The sequence below is a fragment of the Electrona antarctica genome (assembly GCF_951216825.1).
Source record: "Electrona antarctica genome assembly, chromosome: 7".
In the NCBI taxonomy this organism is placed as follows: Eukaryota; Metazoa; Chordata; class Actinopteri; order Myctophiformes; family Myctophidae; genus Electrona; species Electrona antarctica.
The window spans coordinates 30,799,391-30,823,323 of NC_136812.1; the positions used below are offsets into that span (position 1 = coordinate 30,799,391).

The 23,933-nt window shown below is 42.4% G+C and overlaps 2 protein-coding genes across 5 annotated transcripts in view; both read right to left on the reverse strand.

The window, feature by feature from the left end:
- The window catches only part of tpm4a (tropomyosin 4a), a 33,135-nt gene that overhangs the window by 1,622 nt on the left and 7,580 nt on the right, over window positions 1–23,933 (reverse strand). The window contains exons 1-8 of one of the 4 annotated variants that reach the window (XM_079506764.1): window positions 23,071–23,595; window positions 6,920–7,053; window positions 6,286–6,403; window positions 5,298–5,368; window positions 5,129–5,204; window positions 4,057–4,119; window positions 3,057–3,126; window positions 1,941–2,038 (exon numbers count right to left, since the gene is read on the reverse strand). In XM_079506764.1, the coding sequence (XP_079362890.1) occupies window positions 1,956–2,038; window positions 3,057–3,126; window positions 4,057–4,119; window positions 5,129–5,204; window positions 5,298–5,368; window positions 6,286–6,403; window positions 6,920–7,053; window positions 23,071–23,202 (747 nt within the window). In that variant the 5' untranslated portion in view covers window positions 23,203–23,595 and the 3' untranslated portion in view covers window positions 1,941–1,955. Of the gene's footprint in view, window positions 1–1,940; window positions 2,039–3,056; window positions 3,127–4,056; window positions 4,120–5,128; window positions 5,205–5,297; window positions 5,369–6,285; window positions 6,404–6,919; window positions 7,054–23,070; window positions 23,596–23,933 lie in introns of those variants that run through there. The other 3 variants (XM_079506762.1, XM_079506763.1, XM_079506761.1) reach the window with 3 other exon arrangements.
- Window positions 2,997–23,933, reverse strand: part of lpl2a (lipoprotein lipase 2 a) — a 99,280-nt gene continuing 78,343 nt past the window's right edge. The window contains exon 12 of the transcript XR_013790489.1: window positions 2,997–3,042. The gene's annotated coding sequence lies outside the window, so the exon portion shown is untranslated. The remainder of the gene's footprint in view (window positions 3,043–23,933) is intronic.

Genomic DNA, 23,933 nt, shown 5'->3' on the forward strand with positions numbered 1-23,933 from the left:
CATTGGGGGGTCAGATCAACATGGAATGAATTATGTACTGGCCATATAAGGAGCATGTCTTGTGTACAGGGTTTGATGAGGTCAGATCAACATATGGAATGTCAGAACAGGTCAGCTCCATATATGGAGATCTAAGGATGGTAGCGGGGACATTCTCTTGAGTCTACAGGGCTTCCGGGCACGGCTGCACTAATAAATTTGGGGCAGGCCCGTCTAGAGTTTGAATGGACAGGTATCAGTCAAAAGGGAGACATGTCAGAACAGGTTCTGACATATATCCATATGGAGATCTAAGGCTTTGAAGTCAGATATAGAGTTGCTGGCCAATATTGATGACAACTAGAACTGCACTCTGTCGAGTCCCTACTTGCGCTTTGCACACAAGTACTAGTGCGCAAGCAGAGCGTGCAAGTACTGTCGACCGCTACGAACTTTCAAATCTCAGCCTCTCTGTAAAACATTGAAATTAAGTCGGGTTATAACTGGCTGTCAATGGTGACGTAATTACGATATGTTTCACTTTCAATATTGGTTAGCTAACAGGTAACGTATGTATGTATACGTATATGTAAGTTGTAAGTTGAAAAGTAGTATATTGTGGTTACTTGGGTTGTTTTATGCGTATGCCGTGGTACTGATTTTGAGTGTGACGTAATGAAGATATGTATCAATGACAGGATATAACTGGTGGTGACGTAATAAACGTAATAAAGGTAGGTTTCAGATTACATACATGTATACATAGAGGCATTACCTTTAATCCACCCGACACTGAAACATATCTTTATTACGTCACCATCGAGAGCCAGTTACACCCCGGCATTGGTACATACATATCTTCATTACGTCACTCTCTTAATCAGTATATATACCACGGCATACGCTTCGTGCCGGATAAACCACCTTACTTGCGCGCTCTGCTTGCGCAAGTAATTACAGGGCAGTGCTCTGTGGATTCGTCTATAGTCTACTTGCCAGCCTCGACATTTCTAACATAAAACCTTTAGGGTACTCAAAATGTCCGGGTTTACAATGGGGCTCTATGGGCTGTAGTAGACTAATTGCGACAGCAGGTCGCATTTACTATGACATCAGGGATATCCAACCCTGATGATGACATTTTCTGTCATGTGGAAAACAATATTCCACACTAAGCATGGTTCTTTCACAGTGTTTTGCCTATGCATTAAACGTTTTGCATAACTGCTTTGGTTGTGTTACTGTAAGTTGTTCCACATGCAAAATCAAAATCACACCTGTGTGAATTGAGGGATGCTCTCATCATCATGTGTGTTTACACAAACCCTCAAAGCTGGACATAGGAGGGGCTAGCGCCCCTCATAAACCCAATTCCATATAATAAAACAGAAATTTGCATGCATAAAATGCTGATTGTTACTCTACATTAGTAAAATGGTCTACTGATTCATGAAAACCTGTGTATTACCATGTAGAGATCATTCATTGTATTAATTATTTTTAGTGTTGTTATTACGCTATAGAAAAACACACACAGGAATCCATAAACACAACAGGGCATTATTAGATATTAGGGTCATCACAGTGAGGGGCACACTGCACAAATTCATGCTAACATCAAACAAAGCTCACCTTATAAAGTACAACTTGTTGATACTAGGTAATGTAGGTAATAGTAATGTTCTTGGTTGACTGTTCTATATCAAGCTACAATATAAGTAAAAACAGTAAAAACTGAAAGAAGAAATAAAGTGGCAATGTAGGAAAGGAAAAGACTTTTAATACATTGAATTGAATTATCTTTGCACAGATTGTTTTGCACAGTGAGATGGACAGAAGGCACCAAATAAGGAAGAGAGAAAAGGTTGAAATTCAGAAAAGTCTTCTAGGAAGAGAGAGAGAGAGAGAGAGAGAGAGAGAGAGAGAGAGAGAGAGAGAGAGCGAGAGAGAGAGAGAGAGAGAGAGAGAGAGAGAATCTACAGGGAGGTCATGTCATTGAGGGCATGGTCCAGCTCCTCACTGATGGCCTTATACTTGAGCTTCTGAGCATATAGTTCATCTGGAGGTCAAAGGTTGAGAGGAAGTACAGGCAGATGCCATGGAGAGCAGCAACAGGGCAGAAAGAGAATGAAAGATGGAGGCAAAGAGCAACAGAGGAGAGGTAGGAAAAAAAGACAGAACAGGATTTTTAAGATGCAGAAATGTGAAGAAGAAGAATGAATGATGACATATCTGTGGTCACAAACATAAAACACAAAACATGTTGCAAGCCCTGTTGCTGAGTGACAGCTTTGAGAATTTAAGTCTGGACCAAATATCTCATAAAGGGGCCCCAATAACTCCACATACAAACTAAGTTGCCTGTAGTTCAACATCTAAATAATGCTAACCTAAAAACATTTGAGCACATTCTGTCCTCTTTGCAGAACAGGAGAGTGAGCAGACCTAGCCTAGTTGTTCTTCACGAAAGGAGGGCTTTGCACTTGTAGGAGAAAGGGCCACTGCATAGTTCTTTACACTGGAGACCCAGGCTGTATTTTATTAGCTTGTCTTAGTAAGGAGTTTCCATACGTTTGGCAAGGAAACCTTTTCTTTCGAGAGAAAATATTTCCAACCTTGCTGGAACAGGACACCCTGGCTGGGACCCATGTCAGAATGTACTGGGACGTTTGCATTAAATGGACATATGGAGGATTGGGTAACAAGGCCCGACCCCCTTGACCTAGAAGAAACTATAGCAAACTGCTCACTTGGGGTTCCCCAACAACGCTTGACAGGTCTGCTTATTCACTGACAGTGAATGCGTCACTATATCCATCCTAAGCATTATTTTTGTTTTCATTTACGAGCTAGTCAGTCTGAGAGAAAGGCCATGCTACTGAAAGAATGAATGACCCCATCATTTGTATCCACAAATTCTATAACATGTTTTTCTTAAAAAGAAACCATGGTGTGTGTGTGTGTGTGTGTGTGTGTGTGTGTGTGTGTGTGTGTGTGTGTGTGTGTGTGTGTGTGTGTGTGTGTGTGTGCGTGTGCGTGTGCGTGTGCGTGTGTGTGTGTGTACTGTGCTCTCATACCTTCCAGGTCATCAATGGACTTTTCCAGTTTGGCCACTGTCCTCTCAGCAAACTCTGCACGGGTCTCAGCCTGGCGAGGAACACATAAATAGTTACCTCGGGCATTGCAACAAATTTGATCTAGAACTGTCTGTTGCCTTTGTAATTGAAGTCCTCGCTGCTTGTCAAGTTGCCATGGAACTGAAAGTTTGCATTTTTCTAATTCATCATCCTCAATTTCAGTCATTTGCCATGTGTATTGCAGTCAAAGTTGCTATTAACCCCCACAGTCGGTCTGGGGATGGTGTAGACTGGTGGTTCTCAACCTGTGGGTCCCTATACAAATAGCCGATCTACCGCTTGTAGATCTGCTATATTCACAATATTTATCTGTGGAACCAAGTCAAACTAATGCCTTAACTCCTACAATTCCGAGAGTCAGAGTGGGGGGTCCCCAGTTCAAATATAAATATTGTGGGGGTCCCCAGTTCAAATGATTATTGTGGGGATCCGTGGCCTATAAAGGTTGAAAATTACTGATGTAGACAACCACATGCCTCCCCTGATACATATGGGGTCGCCAACCACTTCATTTCACCTGTGAGAGGTGAGTTTTTTGGGGAGAGCATAGTGTGCAGACTGCAGAGGTCCACTCCCCACTGTACAGACGACCTGACCAGTAGGAGTTGCTAGTGCAGCGGCAAGGGCATAAACCTCAATTTATAATTTCAGATTGAATTATTAGATTAACCTGAAAGCATTTTGTAAACCGCAGTGGACACATTTTGCTGGAGGTCAGCAGCTTCAATTTACCAGGAGTAACGTCCAACTGAAATAATTCAATTTCCATTGTAGCAAACAAAAGTGCAAAGTGAAAACAAACATAGTTTTCACTTACACTGTGAATAATTTGCTCATGCTGCTAATACATTGAATTAATTGGGCTGGACATTATAGCCACCGCATATTTTTAAAGTGTGCCAACCGTTCCCTACTCCTAAAGCATAGTAGTGTGTCTCACCTCTTTCAGCTTGTCACTGAGAACCTTGATCTCTTCCTCATACTTGTCCTCTTTTTCTGAGTACTGTTGAAAATCACAGACATGACAGAGATTTATAGCAGAGATGCACGTGTTTGTGAATGGACACAGTGTAGCTGTGTCTGTGAGACCATATGGTTAATATCTCTCTTGGCCAGGGGGAGGGTAATTCAGCATGTTGCTTCACACTCGTAAGTTCACTTACACACATGTATTTACACAAAAAAGGCCAGCGTTTCAGCAATCCATAATGCCTTCATCCTGGTTTGGGACTAGTCTGACTAGTCCCAAAGCACATTGCCAATTCAGGTATGTGTTTTCTCTCTACATAAGCATGCAACCACACACATATGCATGTGGACACACACATATGGCATGGCATGGTATCGCCATGGGTATGTTCCCAACCAAGGCAGTGCCTGGCACCGTGATAATGTGAACAGGGCATTTCATGTTTTACTGAAGCAGAGCAATCTTGTGTCAGGGCTTGGCACCCTGTCAGACTGCCTGCCTGTGCCTGGGGAGGAATGTACTGTTCAGTAGAAGTCTGGGCAGGTTTCACTGTGTGCCCATCACTACAGAGTGTTCCAAATAAACCCTCACAGACCAATTTGTTATAGTTGTTTAGTGATTTCAGTTAAGTGGTCTGCAACCATATACTTATAATAGTTATCAATCAAATTACCTTCACGAGGTTATGATCTAAACAATTTCAGGAGAAAATAATAGGTTATAGTTGGTTCCACTAGGTTCTATGCACTATTATTATGAAGGCAGTTTGCTCTCTTTAAGGATGAGGTATGCCTCCCTGAAATGACTGTCCCTTCAATATTAAGGATGTTCAAATGACAGAACACAGCAAACTTCTCGTAGTGGGATCAGACCTCTGCCAAATAGTATTTAAAAGTAACTATGTGTTTGTTTGTTTGTTTGTTTGTTTGTTTGTTTGTTTGTTTGTTTGTTTGTTTGTTTAAACCGGTGCCTTTGTTATTAAACTCAGAAACTAAATTGAACATCCTTCTGTTATTCCAATCTCTGTTCTGTTCACACTCACCTTCTCAGACTGGGCTTCTAGGGACTTGAGGTTGTTGGTTACATTCTTTAGCTCTTCCTCCAAGTCACTGGCTTTACTGTCAGGAGGGGGACCACAGATCCATATTTAGCTCTGATGCTGGAATATACAGATGGGTTTGTGTTAAGGTGAAGGTGTATATTGTACTTACAGTTCTGACACCTCTGCTCTTTCCTCAGCCCGCTCCAGCTCTCCCTCTAGAATCACCAGCTTACGGGCCACCTGGAAATGGAAATGTGTTCGTATCATCTTAACCCTATTTGGACAATAGTCATAATTGCTCAGAAGACGAAAAATGCTAGCCAAAAATAGCCAATTGACAAGCTCACAATGCTCTGCATTGCAATTTGCAATGTGTTGTGAGCGTGTTGATTTGCTATTTTCAGTGAGCAACGCCATCATCTGTGGCAGCGGTGGCCGAACGGATAGCGGCGCGGTCTTGATACCGGAAGGTTCCTAGTTCGAATCAGCCGCCCGACACGTTAAAATTACCACCGCTGAAGTGCCCTTGAACAAGGCATTGAACCACTACGATGAAATGTGTTCTATGAGCAGGGCCTGACTGGAAACAAGTTCTTGAGCTTAGCCCAGATACCCTGGGTAAATATAGATTTCATTTCATTTCATTTCATTTCATCATACAACAAAGTATAAATCAAGCTATAACTCATCCCTGCCAGGAACTCTTTTTACGTGTATTTATTGAATTCCCAGGGCGCCAAGAACGCCTTTAACGTGTTTTGGGGCTTTTTATTAATTCACAATAGTCTTGCTAATATTTACCGTAAAGCGGCTCTCCCGGTCGCCAGGCAATGCTCAGGCTCAGCTCGCTGTGTTTTACCTGTAGCAAGATGGCCGTCCGCAGAATGCTATGGGAGCGTCGATCTTTAGAGGCGTTTTTCTCAGAATGAGGCTCAGAATGAGGTGGATTGAACAGCGCTGCCGATGTTAGGGGCTCAATACTAAATCGTCGCTACCGCACAGTTACAATATTAATGCTTCTGAAGACTTTTAAATATACGATGCTCACATCAGCTATAGCCGATTTTCGCTACCTGATTTTTGGTGGCGGGTTATGAGCTAACTAAGGGTGCATGGTAGAAAAGTGGTCACCACGCCAGCTGTGTCTTCAGACTCACCTCCTCATATTTGCGGTCAGCCTCCTCAGCAATGTGTTTGGCCTCCTTAAGCTGCATCTCTTGTATCTCCATCTTCTCCTCGTCCTTACATGCCCGGTTTTCAATCACCTTCATCCCTCTAATTGCATAAGAGACGCACAGATGTTAAATGCAAAATTAGGTGGTCATAGACCATGGTCAAGAATGTCAATTATTAATTAACACATTAATATTCATCGTAGAAGGAGTAGGCTGATTTTCATTTGATAGCTTGTCTCATTTAATTTCACTTCCTGGATGTTGTAAGATTATGGTGTACATTGACTTTGAAGTTAGCCATTTTCATAACCAGTGCAGTGCCCGTTTTAAGAGTAGGCTGCCCTTGTTTGTTTGTTTATTTATCATGTTTGACTGACTGAAATATTCAACTAACTAGAGATAAATGAAAACAGGCATACAGTCGAGCATGGGAGTGTGTGAGCATGCACACACGCATGCATGCACGCACGCACGCACACACAAGCACATACCCACTTGACTCCATACTATCACAAGACAACTGCAGAAACAGAAAACTGAGGCTGATCCTGGACCCCCTGACTCCAGTCCATTCTCTCAATTGTCTGTAATTCAAATTAATGTGAACTTGACTGACCTCTCGCTTTCGTCTGCAGCCTTCTCTGCCTCCTCCAGTTTCTGCAGTGCCGTGGCCAGCCTCTCCTGGGCCCGGTCCAACTCCTCCTCCACCAGCTGGATACGACGGTTCAGACCTGCTACATCGCCCTCCGCCTGAGAGAGAGAGAGAGAGAGAGAGAGAGAGAGAGAGAGAGAGAGAGAGAGAGAGAGAGAGAGAGAGAGAGAGAGAGAGAGCAACATAGGTCATACACCCATCCAGCCTTACTTTTCCTCTCCATCCAACCCATTATCCAACTTGTGTGTACAGGTGGGTTTCCCCCTCCACACTGAAAACAGGGACTTTCATAGTTAAACCCTGGATTGAAGGAGGTTTGAAAATGGAAGAGGAATGGACAGAGGAATGCACAGTAAAATCATCAGTGTATATTTAACTCTGAAGAGGTACAAAATCTAACCATTAAGCTTCCATCTGTAAACTCTTCAGAATTAAATTAACGAAAAAAAAGCAGTTTAATACGGTACATTTGTTAACTCATGTTTGTATTTCCTGTTTAAAAAAATGATACAGAATTAAAATGTAATATTGCAGTTGTTATAAACAGGGGTATGAAGGGGAGATAAGAATGGAAAAAACAATAAAGAAAAACATGCAATTCTGTGTCAGTTGTATGCCTCTGCAAACCAGTTGCCATTTATATCTATGTCTGTCCATTCTCATATGTAGTGAAGGCTTAGAAAGGAATTTAATAAAATAAGTTAAGCGTATGTTTAGGCAAAATGGAAGTTCCTGAGATATCGCGTTCACGATAACGGGCAGACAGATGTATGGACGGACGGTCATAATGCAAACAATGTCTCTGGCCAGCGGAGGCATAATAAAGAGAGGCATGAAAGTTCAGCGAGCAATTTTAATCTTCTCTGACAGCATGGTGTCATATTTTAGACACTGTCCATTATACTCTCCGGATAACTAACAGCATGAGGAAGTGAAAAATACTGGCTCTTATAGTCTGCCTCTCAGAGGAGCACTGCTTGAATCATCAGTTCTTCACCATGACCGTACTCCAGTCCACTCTCCCAAAAGCATATTTCACACAGTAGTGTTCATTTAACTCTGAGTGTACAAATGTAACCGCATGGACCATTTGGTGACATTTATTTTACAAATGGATACATGAACAGTTGAACACTGAGGAATTTCTTGTGCAGACTAAGAATAAGGTTGTTGTTGAGGTAGGATGGTTTTCGCTCGGGGGTGCCTTCAGGAAAGTAGGACATACCTCAGATCCTTTAGAAGGATCGAATTCCAATATACACAACCTAAAAGAATGCAACCTGGATTCAGTCATTGAGATCGCAATAACACAGCTTATGTAAGTCATTTGATGACTCCTAACTTAGTATAGTAAGTATAAAATAATCACACCCATGTGAACTGAGTGGTGCAACTTGTCAGTGACGTCACACACTAACCATAGCAACCATGCTCACATGTACGTGGGGCCACGTACAGGTACACACAGGTACAGGTACACACATACATAGACACATAGATACAGACAAAGCTGGTTATTGGAGTGGTTTGCACCACTCAATAATATCACAAAAACTATAATAATGTATATGTTTTAGAGCGGTAAAGTGGTTCCGCACTTTCACATCCACACCAGCAGTAATTTTGTGTCACGTGGTAGAAATGGTAGAAATCTCATCATATTCCAATGAGAATTCACCGCTATTTTGAGACCCTTGTTATGAAGTACAATCAGCTCACCAAAGTAACTACAGCAGTAAGGGCTAGGATGAGAAAGCCATCTTTATCCAGCCTTACCCTCTGTATCAACTGTATCATTACTGAGGTTATGTAAACTACCCATCACAGTTCCCCAGAGGGCGTGATTGATATCGAATTCAAATAAAGCAGTTGAAATGAAACAGAAAATCAATTGGACAGATACCAGCTGTGGACAATGAGAAACTGGGATACAATAACCTCTTCTTTGAGCTCTCTGGGGTGACTCATGTTTCATATATCAGTGTTTGAGCAGAGCTGGTTGCATAAGAAATTAATTGCAGACAGATGGAGAGCCTTGGAAGATCTTTTATTGACAGTCTCACAAGAAACATGAGTATTACAGCTGTTGATTATTCATTTTCTCCCCAATTTATGCAAATTGCCAATGCCCCATGTTTGTAGTCCCTGTCAACGCCAACCCTGTCACCTACAACTCTGTCACTGCCAAGCTGTGCCAACCCCTACTTATTGAGTGGTGTAAACCACTCCTACAACTGGCTTTGTTAGTCTGTGCAGAAAAAATGAGCATGGTTGCTATGTTTGAACAGGGTTTTTTTTCTGTGCAGAAAAAATGAGCATGGTTGCTATGTTCACCCTGTTCACCCGGGTGTGATTTCATTACGTCAGACATGATTTCATTACGTCAGACAGGCTATATAAGACCTTACACCACTCAGTTCACACGGGTGTGATTTTTTCATTATAAGGACGGTGTAGAGTAGACAGATTTGTGTTCGTTGGAGCGCCCGGCCAAGCCAGAGACACCTCGGAGGAGTTGAACCCCTAGTATCCACAGTAGTCTGAGAGAGTTCACTACACTGTCACACATTGCACTCAGAGTTAGATTTAGCACTGAGGATTTTACTGTGCAATTTCGGGGGGACATGGGCTTCTCCTCTGCCTTTGGTAAACAATGAAGAGCAGCAGAGGCAATAAGAGAAGCATATAAAGGCATTTCCTTTCTGTTGGTCAGGGAGTTTATCCAATAGCCAACCCCCTATGGAGCCACATTCAAACAGAGTTGACCCTGACCTCTCTGATTCAAAAGACACGTCACACATCTACAGTACATGTATCATTTGATATTCAATTACTGCAGTATACTAACATTCAACCCTACAAATCCTCCCACGCACTCAGATCAGACAACGCTCCACACGTCCCAAACTCTTCTCCCTTCTGGCTCCAAAACTGTGGAATGCACTTCCCGTTGCAGTCAGAACTGCAGCATCACTCCCAATCTTCCGCCGTAGTCTGAAAACCCACCTTTTCAGACCCCATCATGGCCTGTAGCACTTACCCTACCCCCTTAGATAGCACTTTTTGTAGACTTAGATAGCATTTGATACAGACTTATAGCATGTTATGTAGACAGCACTAGAATTGCATTGTATGTAGTCATAGCACTTCATAGTACATATGTATAGCATAGTATAGTATATATGTAGTTTATATGTATAGTTTCATTATATAGATTGCCATGCTTGCCATGCTTTTTGTTCTTGCTTAATGTAAATCGCTCTGGATTAAGAGCGTCTGCTAAATGCCTAAATTGTAAATTGTAATGTTGTTACAAATGGAAAGGGACATTTCCATGATTGTACTACTGTTGCCAAGATGGGTTTGTCTTAACTGACCAGCATTAAGAGTTGTGTGTGTGCTCTCTCACCGTGCCAAAAGCACAACTTCATTCTCTACTACAGTGGGGTAGAAGCAATGGATTGCCTGCACTGTACAGACACTATTTTTCCATATAATTGCAGTGTGCAATAATTTTACAGCTAATCTAGCACAGAGTTCAGTAGCTGGTAAGCCATTCATTAGTCATGTGTGACCAGTGAGTCTGTCTGTAAATTAGCCAGTCAGTCAAGTAAAACACCAAAATGTCAGTAAAATTCAGTTGACTGTCACAAAACGACTGGTCATACTGACAGATAATGTCACTCAGACTGAGATTTTATTTAAAATAGAGGAGGAGAAATTTCACCAGAGATCAATGGAGATAACTTACAGATGGGGAAAACTAATTACTATTTGTGCAGACCGCCATTCCATTCCATTGTGTCATATACTGACCATTTTTTATGCAAGTCTGTCATGCCTTCCATAGGCACCAGAATGGAAAATGAAGTGTGTGTGTGTGTGTGTGTGTGTGTGTGTGTGTGTGTGTGTGTGTGTGTGTGTGTGTGTGTGTGTGTGTGTGTGTGTGTGTGTGTGTGTGTGTGTGTGTGTGTGTGTGTGTGTGGTGGGGGAGCATTAATAGTGGATTAATAGTGGGGGGGGGGCATTAATAGTGATCTCGACCGTGGTCGAAAAATGATGATGAATAGTGGGTGTGGCCAGACGTTGATGTTATGAGGTAACCAAGTGGACACTTTAATGTGCAAGTTATGACAAGTTACAAGTAAGTAGCTCTGGATAACAACTCTTTACCCAATATATCCCTCATCTCATCCACATTATGCAATAATGCCTAGCACCTGAGATATGGACAGCAGCATATTGAGTGTGCATGGTGCGATACATAGTTCTATCAGTTTGTTCAGTTTGACAGTTCGCTTTAGCAGCTGGACATTAATGTCATCTGCTCTTGGCTTTGTATGAAAGCATGTTCTGCACAGCCTCCTTTGTGTATCCAACTTTTCTCATGGCTGTGCACAATCGATGGGTATTTCTTCCAGTTGTTCACACCACACCAGTAGCAATTACGCTCTTTCTGTGCATGTGTTTATACTGTTGTGTGTGGCACTGACACACAATGTCAGGGCTCTGAGGCGTCCCAGACATACAAAATACGCAAACTCTATACATGCTGTACATGGCTGTATCCTATACTTCAAATTAACTGCAGCTCAAACCACGAGGGCATCTGAAGATTTGTGTATTAGGAATAGGCTAACCTATTACGTATTACCTAACCTACCAGTTGGAGTTGATCACGGCTTCAACGCAGTAATACAACAGAAGAACGATCGGTGAGAGCAGGCAGTACACAACCATTTAGGCGAAACCCCCTTCTGGCACCCGTCATCTTCTTCCGTCTTTTCTTCCTACTGAATTCCTCTCCCTCTCCCTGGTCCTGCCTTATTAGCCCCAGCTGGTGGCCAGTAAGGCAGTATTTCATTATACTCTGTCATACTACGGTGTTGCATGACAGAAATATAAGATCTACAAACTCACGACATGCCACAACGTGATGCATCGTGAGCTTGTAGAACACTGGTCACCCCAAAATGACATTATTTCCTTTTAGTTACTCAGATGGCTTGAATACAAAGAGAATTTTCATTTGCACATCACATTCCTTTCTTTAAGCTGCTTTGGGGTGAAGTGAAGTACTCTTTGTACTCTACGTGTCACCGTGAACCCCGGGCCCATGGGACAAATGAGGCAGAATATACTGTATGCGGAGCCTGAAACAACAGATAGTGTTATTTCCTGAGTAAAGCAATGGGCCGGGGAGAATGCCCTTCACATGCAAACAAACATTCTATTCATGAGCTGCAGGTCAACTCAACAGGCAGGCTGGACACTGTAAAAAGGCACCAGAAACACTCGAGCAATAATACACGAAAACTGATGCATGTCTAAAAAACGCACGCACGCACGCACGCACGCACGCACGCACGCACGCACGCACGCACGCACGCACGCACGCACGCACGCACGCACGCACGCACGCACGCACGCACGCACGCACGCACGCACGCACGCACGCACGCACGCACGCACGCACGCACACACACACACACACACACACACACACACACACACACACACACACACACACACACACACACACACACACACACACACACACACACACACACACACACACACACACACACACACACACACACACACACACACACACACACACACACAACACACAAACAATTTCCAGCTAGCAGCTGTCTGGTTTCCCATCAGTTGAATGTCTTTGTATTGACAAGAAACAAAGACATAAAGAATTTACCACTAAACAAATACTATAGTTTGTTTGTTTGTTTGTTTGTTTGTGTGTTGACTATATAAATATCAACACACAAACAATGTGTACCTGACTTGTGTGCTCCTGCTTTCTACAGTGTGTGGCATCCTAGACACATGCTAGTCTCTCAAGCCAGTCAACTCTTCCACAATCACTGAATGCTACAGTCTGTAACTCCGCCTCACAAAAGTTGTGCTGTCATGTTTCGTGAAAATATATTTGAATATACCTTTAAAATATGTATTTTTTAAACTTCCATTTCTGCTAAGCAGCAAGCTAGTTTGATTGATTGATTGAATACTATATTAAAAGTTTGCATAAAAGTATAAAAGAGTATAGACATATTATGGTTAGCCCAGAGGGCTTGTTTCCATTGTGGTCAATCAATGTATTCAATCAATCAAGACACATAAAGAAATACAATAGTCATCAATACTCAGCAATTAAAGTATATTTACAGAAAAACAGGGGGGGGGGGCATTTATTTTGTCAAGCTAGAAGCTTGTGTAGGTCAAGTTGCAAATTGCAGACAGGAGCTCTTTTCTGTTGGTTTTGATAGGCTTAATTCGACATATTTATATGAGTGCAAAAGCGAAACGGAAGTGTGTGGGAAGGGATCATCCGCATTCTATGCATTTTCAGTGCTTCCCATATACAGGCTGTTAGACGAAAGCATTAAAAGACTGTGTGAGCCTACAGTGTGTCCCTGGAGAGATTAGACATAGTCAGTCATGTGTTAAGATTAAGAAACATGTCCATACAGTATGTGTCTTCGTGCCTCCTGGTCGTGTCCAGAGAAGATAGGACACTTCCTGTGGCATGCATTGCTGCTAGTTGCATGTACAGCAGTGGTTCTCAAACCTTTTTGTGTCCAAATAGATATGTACAGTATTTGGCTGCGGACCCCATCTGAAAAGGTTTTGTACCAAGAACCCCCAGAAGCAAAGATCTGTGTTAAAAACGCTATAATAACTAATTTGGCTGGGGTACATAATATCTGGCTCAGAGGGACAGGAAAAGCATCTCAGTTATATTATTTCAGCTGAATAAGTGTTCAACTAATAGTAAAGTAAAGTCACAGGACATACTTCAGATAAGCTCATTCAAAACTGCTCAGGGATTTAAAATACTAAACATAAATCGTATGAATGATGGCATTTGCTTGGTATATTGATGAATGAGTGGTTCTATGGCAAAAAATAAATAGGCTACATTAAGCAAGTTTATTTTGGAAGAAACTGTGAGTTTTAAAAATGGAGCTAGTAATTTGACAGGAAATCACCCCCCCATTAACACCCACTCCTTTCCTCTCTTGTTCTTGAAAATCATATTATTTTCGGCGAGTGACAAGTATAAATTAGGCTTCAGTAACTCACACTACATTCTCTGGCTGCCAGGGGACACACTCCTTATATGGTAAAACATACACTCTGAAGAATGTTTGTGGCAGAGTATCAGGAAGATGTTTGGAGCAATCACACATGGACACAGACAGACACACACAAGCACACACATGCATTGCACAGGCACACAAACACCCATACAACCACACAGCCACACACACACGCAGTCGCACGTGCACGTGCACGCGCATGCACACACGCACACGCACACACACACACACACACACACACACACACACACACACACACACACACACACACACACACACAGAAAGAAAGAAAGAAAGAAAGAAAGAAAGAAAGAAAGAAAGAAGGAAAGAAAAAACAAAACGTAAATGAAACCATCTGTGGGGAATGAGGACAGGGAAAAAAGAGATACCACAGTACAAGAAGCTGCTCTGTTTTACTCGTCCTCACACACTGATCTAGTTAAGAGCCGAGGAGAATAGATGACACGAATCACATAGCCTGGCCTCTTGATAATATCAACCAAGCTAAATACGGTGTATAACAACAATGATTTCTAATTGGATTAGAAAAAAGGTACGACAGTATCGCATCGCCAGTCTCCTGTTTGCTAATAATAATAAAGTGTAAAACTCTTTAACTGTGAGTGCATTGCTAAATGACCAATATAGAAGAATGCTACATTGTACACTAGTGGTTGTTGTACCCACATAAACAGAGACCGTTCTTTGAGGGTTCTATTCTTCTATCCATGGCAGCTAATAACAGAGAAATTCCTATAGTTGACAGAACTTGACACTAATAACCCAAATGTAAATGATCGCTGCTTACTATAGTATGCTTGATTATCTCCCAGCTGCAGTCTTGAAAAGTGTGACAAGAACTGGCAACAGATATTTGATACTGGTCAACATCTGGACTGGAGGAATCTAAATTACCCCCCACCCCCCACCCCTAATGGAGAGTGTATCAAATGCACAGGAGCCTTTTTGGAGTAAACACCGTAGAGCCAAATTGAAATTGAAATAAACAGTAGTCATAATCTAGTCATCACCAATAGCTGTAATCATGTAAATGTGGATCTACAAAGTCTGACAGCGGTAATGGGAAACTACACATTCAACATTGTTGAATGTGCACGGGTTAGCTAGTACTACGGATACAGATCTAGGACTACTTATATTTTTGATCTGACATGTACATCTATGACCCACATGCCATTTGAAACACTGGTGAAGTTACTTTGTCCACATGACACAACGGAACTCTCTGTAGCTGATTCTCCTGAGCAACTGAAGGAGGACTGCAACTATTGATTTTGATCCCATTATCCCAACGATTACTTTTTCAATTAATCGAATAATAGAAAGGTACGTTTTTTTCTGTTAATTTGTTTTACTTTTTATAAATCAACAAGATCAAATTCAAAATCAACTAAATTGATGACTAACCACTTAAGACCACTATTCCTTTAATCATCTTTAGTGGTAGGATGACAAGTGAGAGTGCAGGAATAAAATGACTTGCAGATTCCAGAGCAAGAGGCTAATGAGAAGCATAAGGCTTTTGGTTTAGTGGATGAACTAATGCTGCTGCTCAATACATTGTATGCATTTCTAATTAATGTGCGTGCGTGCGTGCGTGCGTGCGTGCGTGCGTGCGTGCGTGCGTGCGTGCGTGCGTGCGTGCGTGCGTGCGTGCGTGCGTGTATGTGCATGCGTGCGTGCGTGTGCCAATCTGTGGAATGACTGAGATGCATACAAAGATGGCTGATTCCAAGTGACTGTGTCATCAGCAGATAATGTAAACGGAGGACATTCAACCTACAGTACAAACACACAAGCCCGATACACAAAGAATGGGGCCTCTCAATACAAATAGGAATTAGAGAGACACACTTGAAGAGACCATGATCTCATACCAGTATTAAGCCATACTTTTTTGGATCTTCTTGAACCCAAGACCATAAGAGGTTGTGAATTCACAGATTGTTAGCAGGAGTGGATAATAACAAAAGCCTAAGTACTGTAACCTGCTGCACCTTGTCAACACGTCCTTGAATGGCCCAGAAAGGATTCTTTAACAGTCCAATTAGGATTTCATTACATTTTGGAAATATTTATTTTCCCCCAACAGGGTTCCCACTTGGTTTTCAGATTTCTATTGAATATTTGTTTCTGACCATGATGCAGGTCTAAATACTTGTGAAGAGAGACCAGACAATTGAAATAAAAGCAAGTCAAGTAAACATATCCAACTAGTAAAATTGTTTACAGCTTTTAGAGTAGACTGACCAATCCTTAGCTGCTCTGAAAGCACTAGACTGGCTCAAACCTGCTATCATAGAGCACAAATAGCTGATTTCTGGCACTGCCCAAAGCTGGCTAACATACTGTATCTTGGAAAAATGTCTCCCTGTGACTAACTGATCTCGCCTGCCTCAATGTAAAAACAAGCATCCATAAGAGTCTATAGACAGGCTCATGTATTTGTACTTGAACGTGTTTTAACACAAACTATGTCATCAAATACTGCAAGAATCTTAACCTTCCCCTCCATCAATGCAATGTCACTTGATGGGTGACATTTCAAATTATTCAAAACATACATCTAGAGTAGCTAGCACAGACCATACTTATATACATATTCCCTGCTGGTATTTGGAACCCTCAACCTTGGCAGGTTTAACCAATGAAGCCACAAGCCACTGACATGGGAGTGTTCCACAGAATGCCAGGGACTGCCAAAATGTATCAGCATGTGGTGGTTATATTTGGAAAGTTGAGTTATTCCTAGGAAGAAAGTCCAGCCTAAGAAAACAGCAAAACCAGGAAGTAATTCTTTCCATAGAATCCAGTCTGCATCGAGTCTGCCCAGTGTGACAGCTTCAAGACCATTGACCACACAATGAAGTAAACAGATGCAAGCGTTTGGCTAATTTGGAACTCACTAACTGACCAAAATAGTCATCTATAATGCAAGAGTTATTTGTTAACCATTTCCTTTAGCTCTAGCCCACAATATGACATAAAGAGATAATAGGAGTAACATAAAAGAGGGGAATTGTTGTGTCTGGCATTAACAAAATATGCACTAATGCTGCCAGCAGGTGTGTATAAGTCTTGAATCTTGTTATAAATGTAACCTCAACAAAAGACAATGGCTGGGTTTCCCGAACACATTTAGTGTAAGACTTGTAGTGCCGCACATGCTCAGATGCCCTCTAGGCCGCACACAGAAGCCTGTGAACATAGACATTCCGTGCATAGATGTGCCTGAGGCCTGAGGCCTACCATTGCGTGGCACACCTATGCACAGGCTTCTGTGTGCGGCCTAGAGGGCATCTGAGCATGCGCGGCACCACAAGTCTTACACTAAATGCGTTCGGGAAACCCAGCCACTGTCAATTATGCCTGGTCTATTAATGAAACATTGCTTTAAATGTGGCTGAAAGGTTAGACTTTCAACATAGGTCTGACCAGGATATGTGATCTGCATGGATCAGAAGAACTGGTCTCAGCAGGTCTGGGAGCAACATCTAACACACAATTCTGCACAAACGCACGCGCGCTCACGCGCACGCACACACACACACACACACACACACACACACACACACACACACACACACACACACACACACACACACACACACACACACACACACACACACACACACACACACACACACACACACACACACACACACACACACACACACACACACACACACACACACACACACACACACTTCTCTATCTTTCTGTTGATCTGGGCTGTAGCACAGGGACAGGAAGTGTTGGGAGTAGAGGCACAGGAAGTGCTGGACCAGTGCCGACAGACAGCATCCTGGGAGGGGCAGCTTGGAGTCCCCAGCTTCCAAACACAGATACCCCACATCTGACTTGTGATTCCCGCCTTGATGCACTCCTCTGGTTTGTACCACATGATTTTGACTGGCCTGCTTCACCTTTCCTCTTTCATGTCTGTTAGTTAGGCCACGTCCAGACAGAGATGGTTTTAAAAATCATTTTCAAAAAGTTTACCGGACACATGGAATCGTCTCAAGAAATATGTGTTTCCACATGAATGAAACCACCGAATACGCCACACAACCACTGAAAACGGCTGTAGTATACAGTATATGCCCGGCCTGTAAGTGGTGCTGTAAAGCTGCCACAAAGCACCATAAAGAGAGAAGAAAACATGGAGAGCTGTTCCGTCCACTTGTTGCTGACGGTGGTCGTATAGGAGCAGTACATGTTGCTGTAAAATCCCTATCGTGCTCACCGCTGATGGGTGCTGCAATGGTGTCATTGGTTCAGGAAAGATGTGTATTTGTTGTACACGCGGAGAAGCAAGGGTTAAGTCTTCAGCTTTGTTCACTCTGGGACCCGGTTAAAAAAATGAGCGCATTCGGTCACCCAAAATGCCAGCTCTGTGTGGACAAAATGGCAATACGATTAAAAACTTTGGCGGATACATGTTTGTTGGTTGGATCAATCAGTTTGACAGCAGTAGAATAATCTTGTGCTGTATGATGTAGTTGTGAACATCAAGGAATGGATGCCCCAGTTTCATTCTACTGTAGACTACTATTAGAAACCATGTATATACTATTCAGAAATCATGCAAGTCGGATACGATGCAACCAATCAGCTGAGCACATTCCGTGCTCATACACACAAACACATAGCCTGATTAGCCTCGGTCCCAGCCTTACTCATCTTCGAAGAGAAAAGCCTGGTCACAGCCTAAGGCAGAGACGGTCCGGAACATCCATCAGATGTATTTCCCGCCAAAAAAATGATAGCGTCTACAGCGTAGATCTTGCCCAGCGTGACAAACACATAAAGCTGTGTGTAGCCTCAAAAAGGTGTAACGCAGAAACCTGTGGCCTGTAGAATGATGTTACCATAGGTGTGCGACGCTGTTTGGTGACATTGTGTAGAGTAGAGTGGTCCTAATGGGCAAAAGAGATGGCTGAAATGTGCCTGAATAATGCGTTTGATATTAACTGTACAATATGTGAAGACATTGAGGGCGGGATAATATGCCAAGGATCTTAGCAGTGTAGTCTGTGGAGGTGTGGAGGCAAGTGGAGTGCTGGTAAGCTCAGCCCTAGCAACCAGACACCACATCAACCCTATTCTGATTCTGGTAGTGACGTTTGGTATCCCTCCCAAATTTGGATACCGGTATATATATTTTTTTTTTATTGATATAATACAGTAGACATACAGGAAATGGCGAGAGAGAGAGACGGGTAGTGACACGCAGCAAAGGCTGGAACCAGTGACACGCGGATTCAAACCAGTGACACGCTGTCAGGCATTGCAGCCTAGGTGCCCGGATCGCTACACCAGCGGCCTGGGTCTGGGGCCGGGCCTTTAATATATCGTGAATATATGTTGATTCGTGTTTCGTAGACTGTGAGGCCTATGAACCGTCTTGACTGAGAGGAGGTCTTGGCTCGCGGTCTGTGCTCTCAATTTGTACATTGCTTTTCATGGAGAATTCTCATTGTTAGGGATGAAACACAGGCAAATTATTTTTGGCTGAACTTTTAACCCTTAACCACCAACAACCATAGATATATATAAACTCTAGATAGCTCACCTGCGCTGTTGGCCAATGGAGAGTGACGTCGTTACGTGGCGGCCATCTTACCTCGGGCCACATAACATTGTGTCTATGGGGCATGTACTCTTAAATGACCATAACTTGCTAAATTTTCAACCGATTTTGAAACGGTTTGGTTTGTTATAAACGTCAGAGACGTCCGCATACTTATATGCTTTTATACGACGTTCATATAAAAAAAAAGAATTAAGCAGATAAGCGTCCTGAATCATAGCCACGTTGACAATGTTTGTAATAAACCAACCCGTTTGTAAATCCGTCAAGATTTGAGCGAGTTATGACTGTTTCTGTTTGAGCTGCCATTGAACATACTGTACTGTAGCCCCGAAGTAAGATGGCTGCCGGGTGAACGACGTCAGAAACTCCGCCTTGAGCCATCTAGAGTTTATATATATCTATGCCAACAACACCATAGAAAACGGTTTCACAGAAGAAAGAAAAAACACCCTGAAAAGCATCATGTAAATGAAGTCCATGGATGAAACACATTTGAGTAAACGAGTGTTCCCAAGTCAAGACTATGTCATGCAACTGCAATCTGACAAAGCCCATGGCATTATTGGGTGGTTAAGTAACATCTAAAGAGGCATCAAAACCAAATTAGGAATAACATTAAGTAATTATGTTTAATCCTCAGTAAGAAATGCGGCCAAATGTGCCTCTGTTGTTGCCTCAACGTATTCAAAAAATGATTCATTAACTTAATAGTCTCAGCAAGGTTCCGGTTTTGATCTCACTCTTGTTCCAATGAAAGAGGCTGTTGTGCCAAGAAATCACTACGGGTTGCCCCAATTATTCACATATGGTAGCCTTGAGGTAGCCAGCCAGCCACACATGCTATTCTTGTATGTATAAACATTAACAGCTTGTGCTGTGAGAAATCTTTATGTCTATGCTTTACGGTTGATATAGTTGAAACGTGCATGCGTGCATGTATTCCTTTCTTGTAAATACATACATGTGTTGTATGCCATATTGTCCTGGCTCTTAGTACCCTGCATACATTGCAGTTGCTTGCTTCTTGTGATCACCATCTCAGGGTAATCAGCTTGACTTTCAGCCATTCTTTCATTCAGTCATACCTGGCTCACTGGACCATTGTTTACAAGTGTACACAGCAGTGGGTGTGGCCTTAAACGTATACACTTAAATACATTGCAGTTGCTTGCTTCTTGTGATCACCATCTCAGGGTAATCAGCTTGACTTTCAGCCATTCTTTCATTCAGTCATACCTGGCTCACTGGACCATTGTTTACAAGTGTACACAGCAGTGGGTGTGGCCTTAAACGTATACACTTAAAACCTTTATCCCTTGACTAGGATGTATGTTGTTTTGCACTGAAACAGAGTGAGGCCTTTTGAAATGCAAATGCTTTTTGACAATCACCACAGTGCCACGCCCATACGTTTTCTGTCCACTCATATTTCCCCATCATTACGCCACCACACCACCCCCACACATACAAACATCTGGGATGTAACTGGCGAAATAACATTAATTGTTAACTAAATCAATGGTGTCTGGTAGAAACCTTCTATGTCCTTATTTCAACTTTTTTTGTTTTTGAGGGGCGCTAGCCCCTCCAACGTCTGGCTTTTGAAATTACTTCATATATCAGCTAGTCTATGGACTTTTATTATTTGTTTAGAGCACTTTTAACAAACAGAGTGGCAGCCAAGAGCCAAGTCTATGGACGACTGGATGTGTGGCCATATATATTGTGCCACCCCTTACCCCTTATCCCTTCAACTAGCCGATCTACATCGACATGTTGTGAGCTTGTAGATCGGCTATTTGTACTATTTTAAAATGTTTTAAAATAGTAAAAAATGGCAAATAAGTTTAGGGATAAGGGCTGAAAAATAAGACATACAAGGTTCCCACCCTACAGCAATGATATATAAGTGGTAGGGCAGGCTACCTCCTATAGATACAGAATCAACAGATATACATATAACATACAGGACATGCATCAGGTACCAGTGCTATGCTGTTACTTAGCTCACACCAATCATGTGTGGTGGTTTAAAAAGGAAAACAACAAAGGTTGACAAGACATGCCTACAACTTACTTTGCAAATAACGTTGAGAAATCAAATGTTTTGTTTGACTAACGCCGTTAGTCTAACGGTAGGTTAAAGCGCTCTATGAGTCTACCACTACTAATGCATGGTATATGAATTTACATTCAGATGGTTTGTATGAACTTAAAAGGCGAGTAAACTCCAATTTCCAATTTGATTGGGTAATCATCTCTAATGACAATCTCTCTGTACGGAAGGGAAAAGCCATACTTTAGTTGTCTCCTTTCATCATGTCATCTCCTCAAACTGTACAGGCAACACCTACTCTTCCTTCCTTGTTACTTCTTTAGCAACCTCCTCCTGTGTAGGCCACATGCTATGGTCTTTAAAATGTTCATTCATGTACGTTACTCTGGTTTTCAAATATTTTAATTTCAAGGACCCCCATATCTCTGAGAGTGCACAAATTACAAAATGAAGCAAATGGACCTGTACAGTGTACACTGTCAGAGTTACAGATCTGTGAGGGTCCATTTGGAACCCTTTGAGGAAACCTCAGGGTTCCTGGACCGGGCCCTAGGCATACTTTTGAGAACCACTGATATGGCAGATTCAGAATAACTATGCTACTGTACCAAGGTCATTAATGTGAACTATTAGGACTCATATACAGTAAGGAAGGAGTACTGAGAATGAGTAGCTTAGATATATGGTTAAGAAAATGCAGTCTTTAGAAAACCAAACTATACAGGATAGGCTAGGCTGTCTGGCTGTCTACAATTTCTCATAAAGCAATATTAGAGAATAATGTTCATATTTGTAATTTTGAGAGTATACAAATGTAGCAAAATAGGTTTAGATGGCTCCAAATGGATCAATTTGGTTGCAATTGATTAGTTAATTGATTCACTGATTTGACAGACAGTGTATCATTAGCCTGGTTAATAAACCAGACCGAATCAGCCGTTGGCAAAAAAAAGTTGCCTACCAGCAGTGTTGTGTGATATTAGTCTGGCTTATTAGCCAGGCTAGTGTATCATTACATTACAGAAGTGGGAACAGAGCATGCACTAGGACCTACAGGATTCCATTCCACACTTTTTTCAGGAGACCAACGCCTTGCATTGTGGCCGGCTGTGTCGCCTCACACCGGCCAATGAATCAATGAACGAAAGTAAAAAGTTCACTTTGTTTGCCCGTAAATTCACCGTAATCTCATCAGCACCAATTTTGCCGGCACGTCAGTGGCAAATGAAAGGAGACGGCCGAGAATAGAGATGGAAGAAGAAAGACAGAAACTGAGGGGAAAGGAAAAAGTACAAAAATCTGCTCATTTTTTCCTCACTTTCTCTCGGAGTTCCCGTTCACTGTCCAGCTCTCTCTGTATAACCTGAGCGCGGTCCTCCGCGTCGTCCGCCTGCTGCTGCAAACACTGGATCTTTCTCTTCACAGCATCCAAAGAATTCAGACCTGCCATTCTAAAACTATCTGATATAAGGCTAGAAAAATATTAACAAAATAAGACTTGTAACCTCGCGCGCTGTGCAAATGTTTGTTGTGCTTCGGTCTACTTAAAATAAAAGTAGGCACAAATATTGTATTAAAAAAAAAATAGATCCGATTTGGTCAAAGTGTCTTTGGAATGAAACGAAATCTTTCAAGTGCAAAAACAAACGGAGAAAAAGTTATATAACCAAACGTCGTGTCCTGCCCGCCCAGGTGTTCTCAGATGTTTCTTGTGATGTGCTTCCGTCTGTGCTGGGGATCAGCTTCTCGTTCAGGGTGAGGAGATGTTTGGAATGTAACGCATTCACGTGGCACGGCGGTCCGGTTGTGGAGGAGCTGCTGACCTGTTGTTGGCGGACTGACTGGGAGGAAAACTGAAGCGCGATCGAGTCTCGATCTCGAACTCGGGAAGAGAGGAACGCGATGATTTGGTTGATGAGGTAACGGTTCCAAGCGGGATAGGCGGGGCATATCACACACACACACACGCACACGTACACGCACGTGACGCACGCACACACACACACGCCCGCGCGCACACAGTCACACGTAAAAATGATCTCTGTGACTGATGTGATCTGCAAAAGGCTATGGGGTACACTCCTTTTAAGTCAAAGTCAGTTTGAACTGTTTTTTTCATTTATTGTAAAGTCATGATGGTACCCATAGAGCTTGGATGCCATGCAGCTAATATCACTCCAA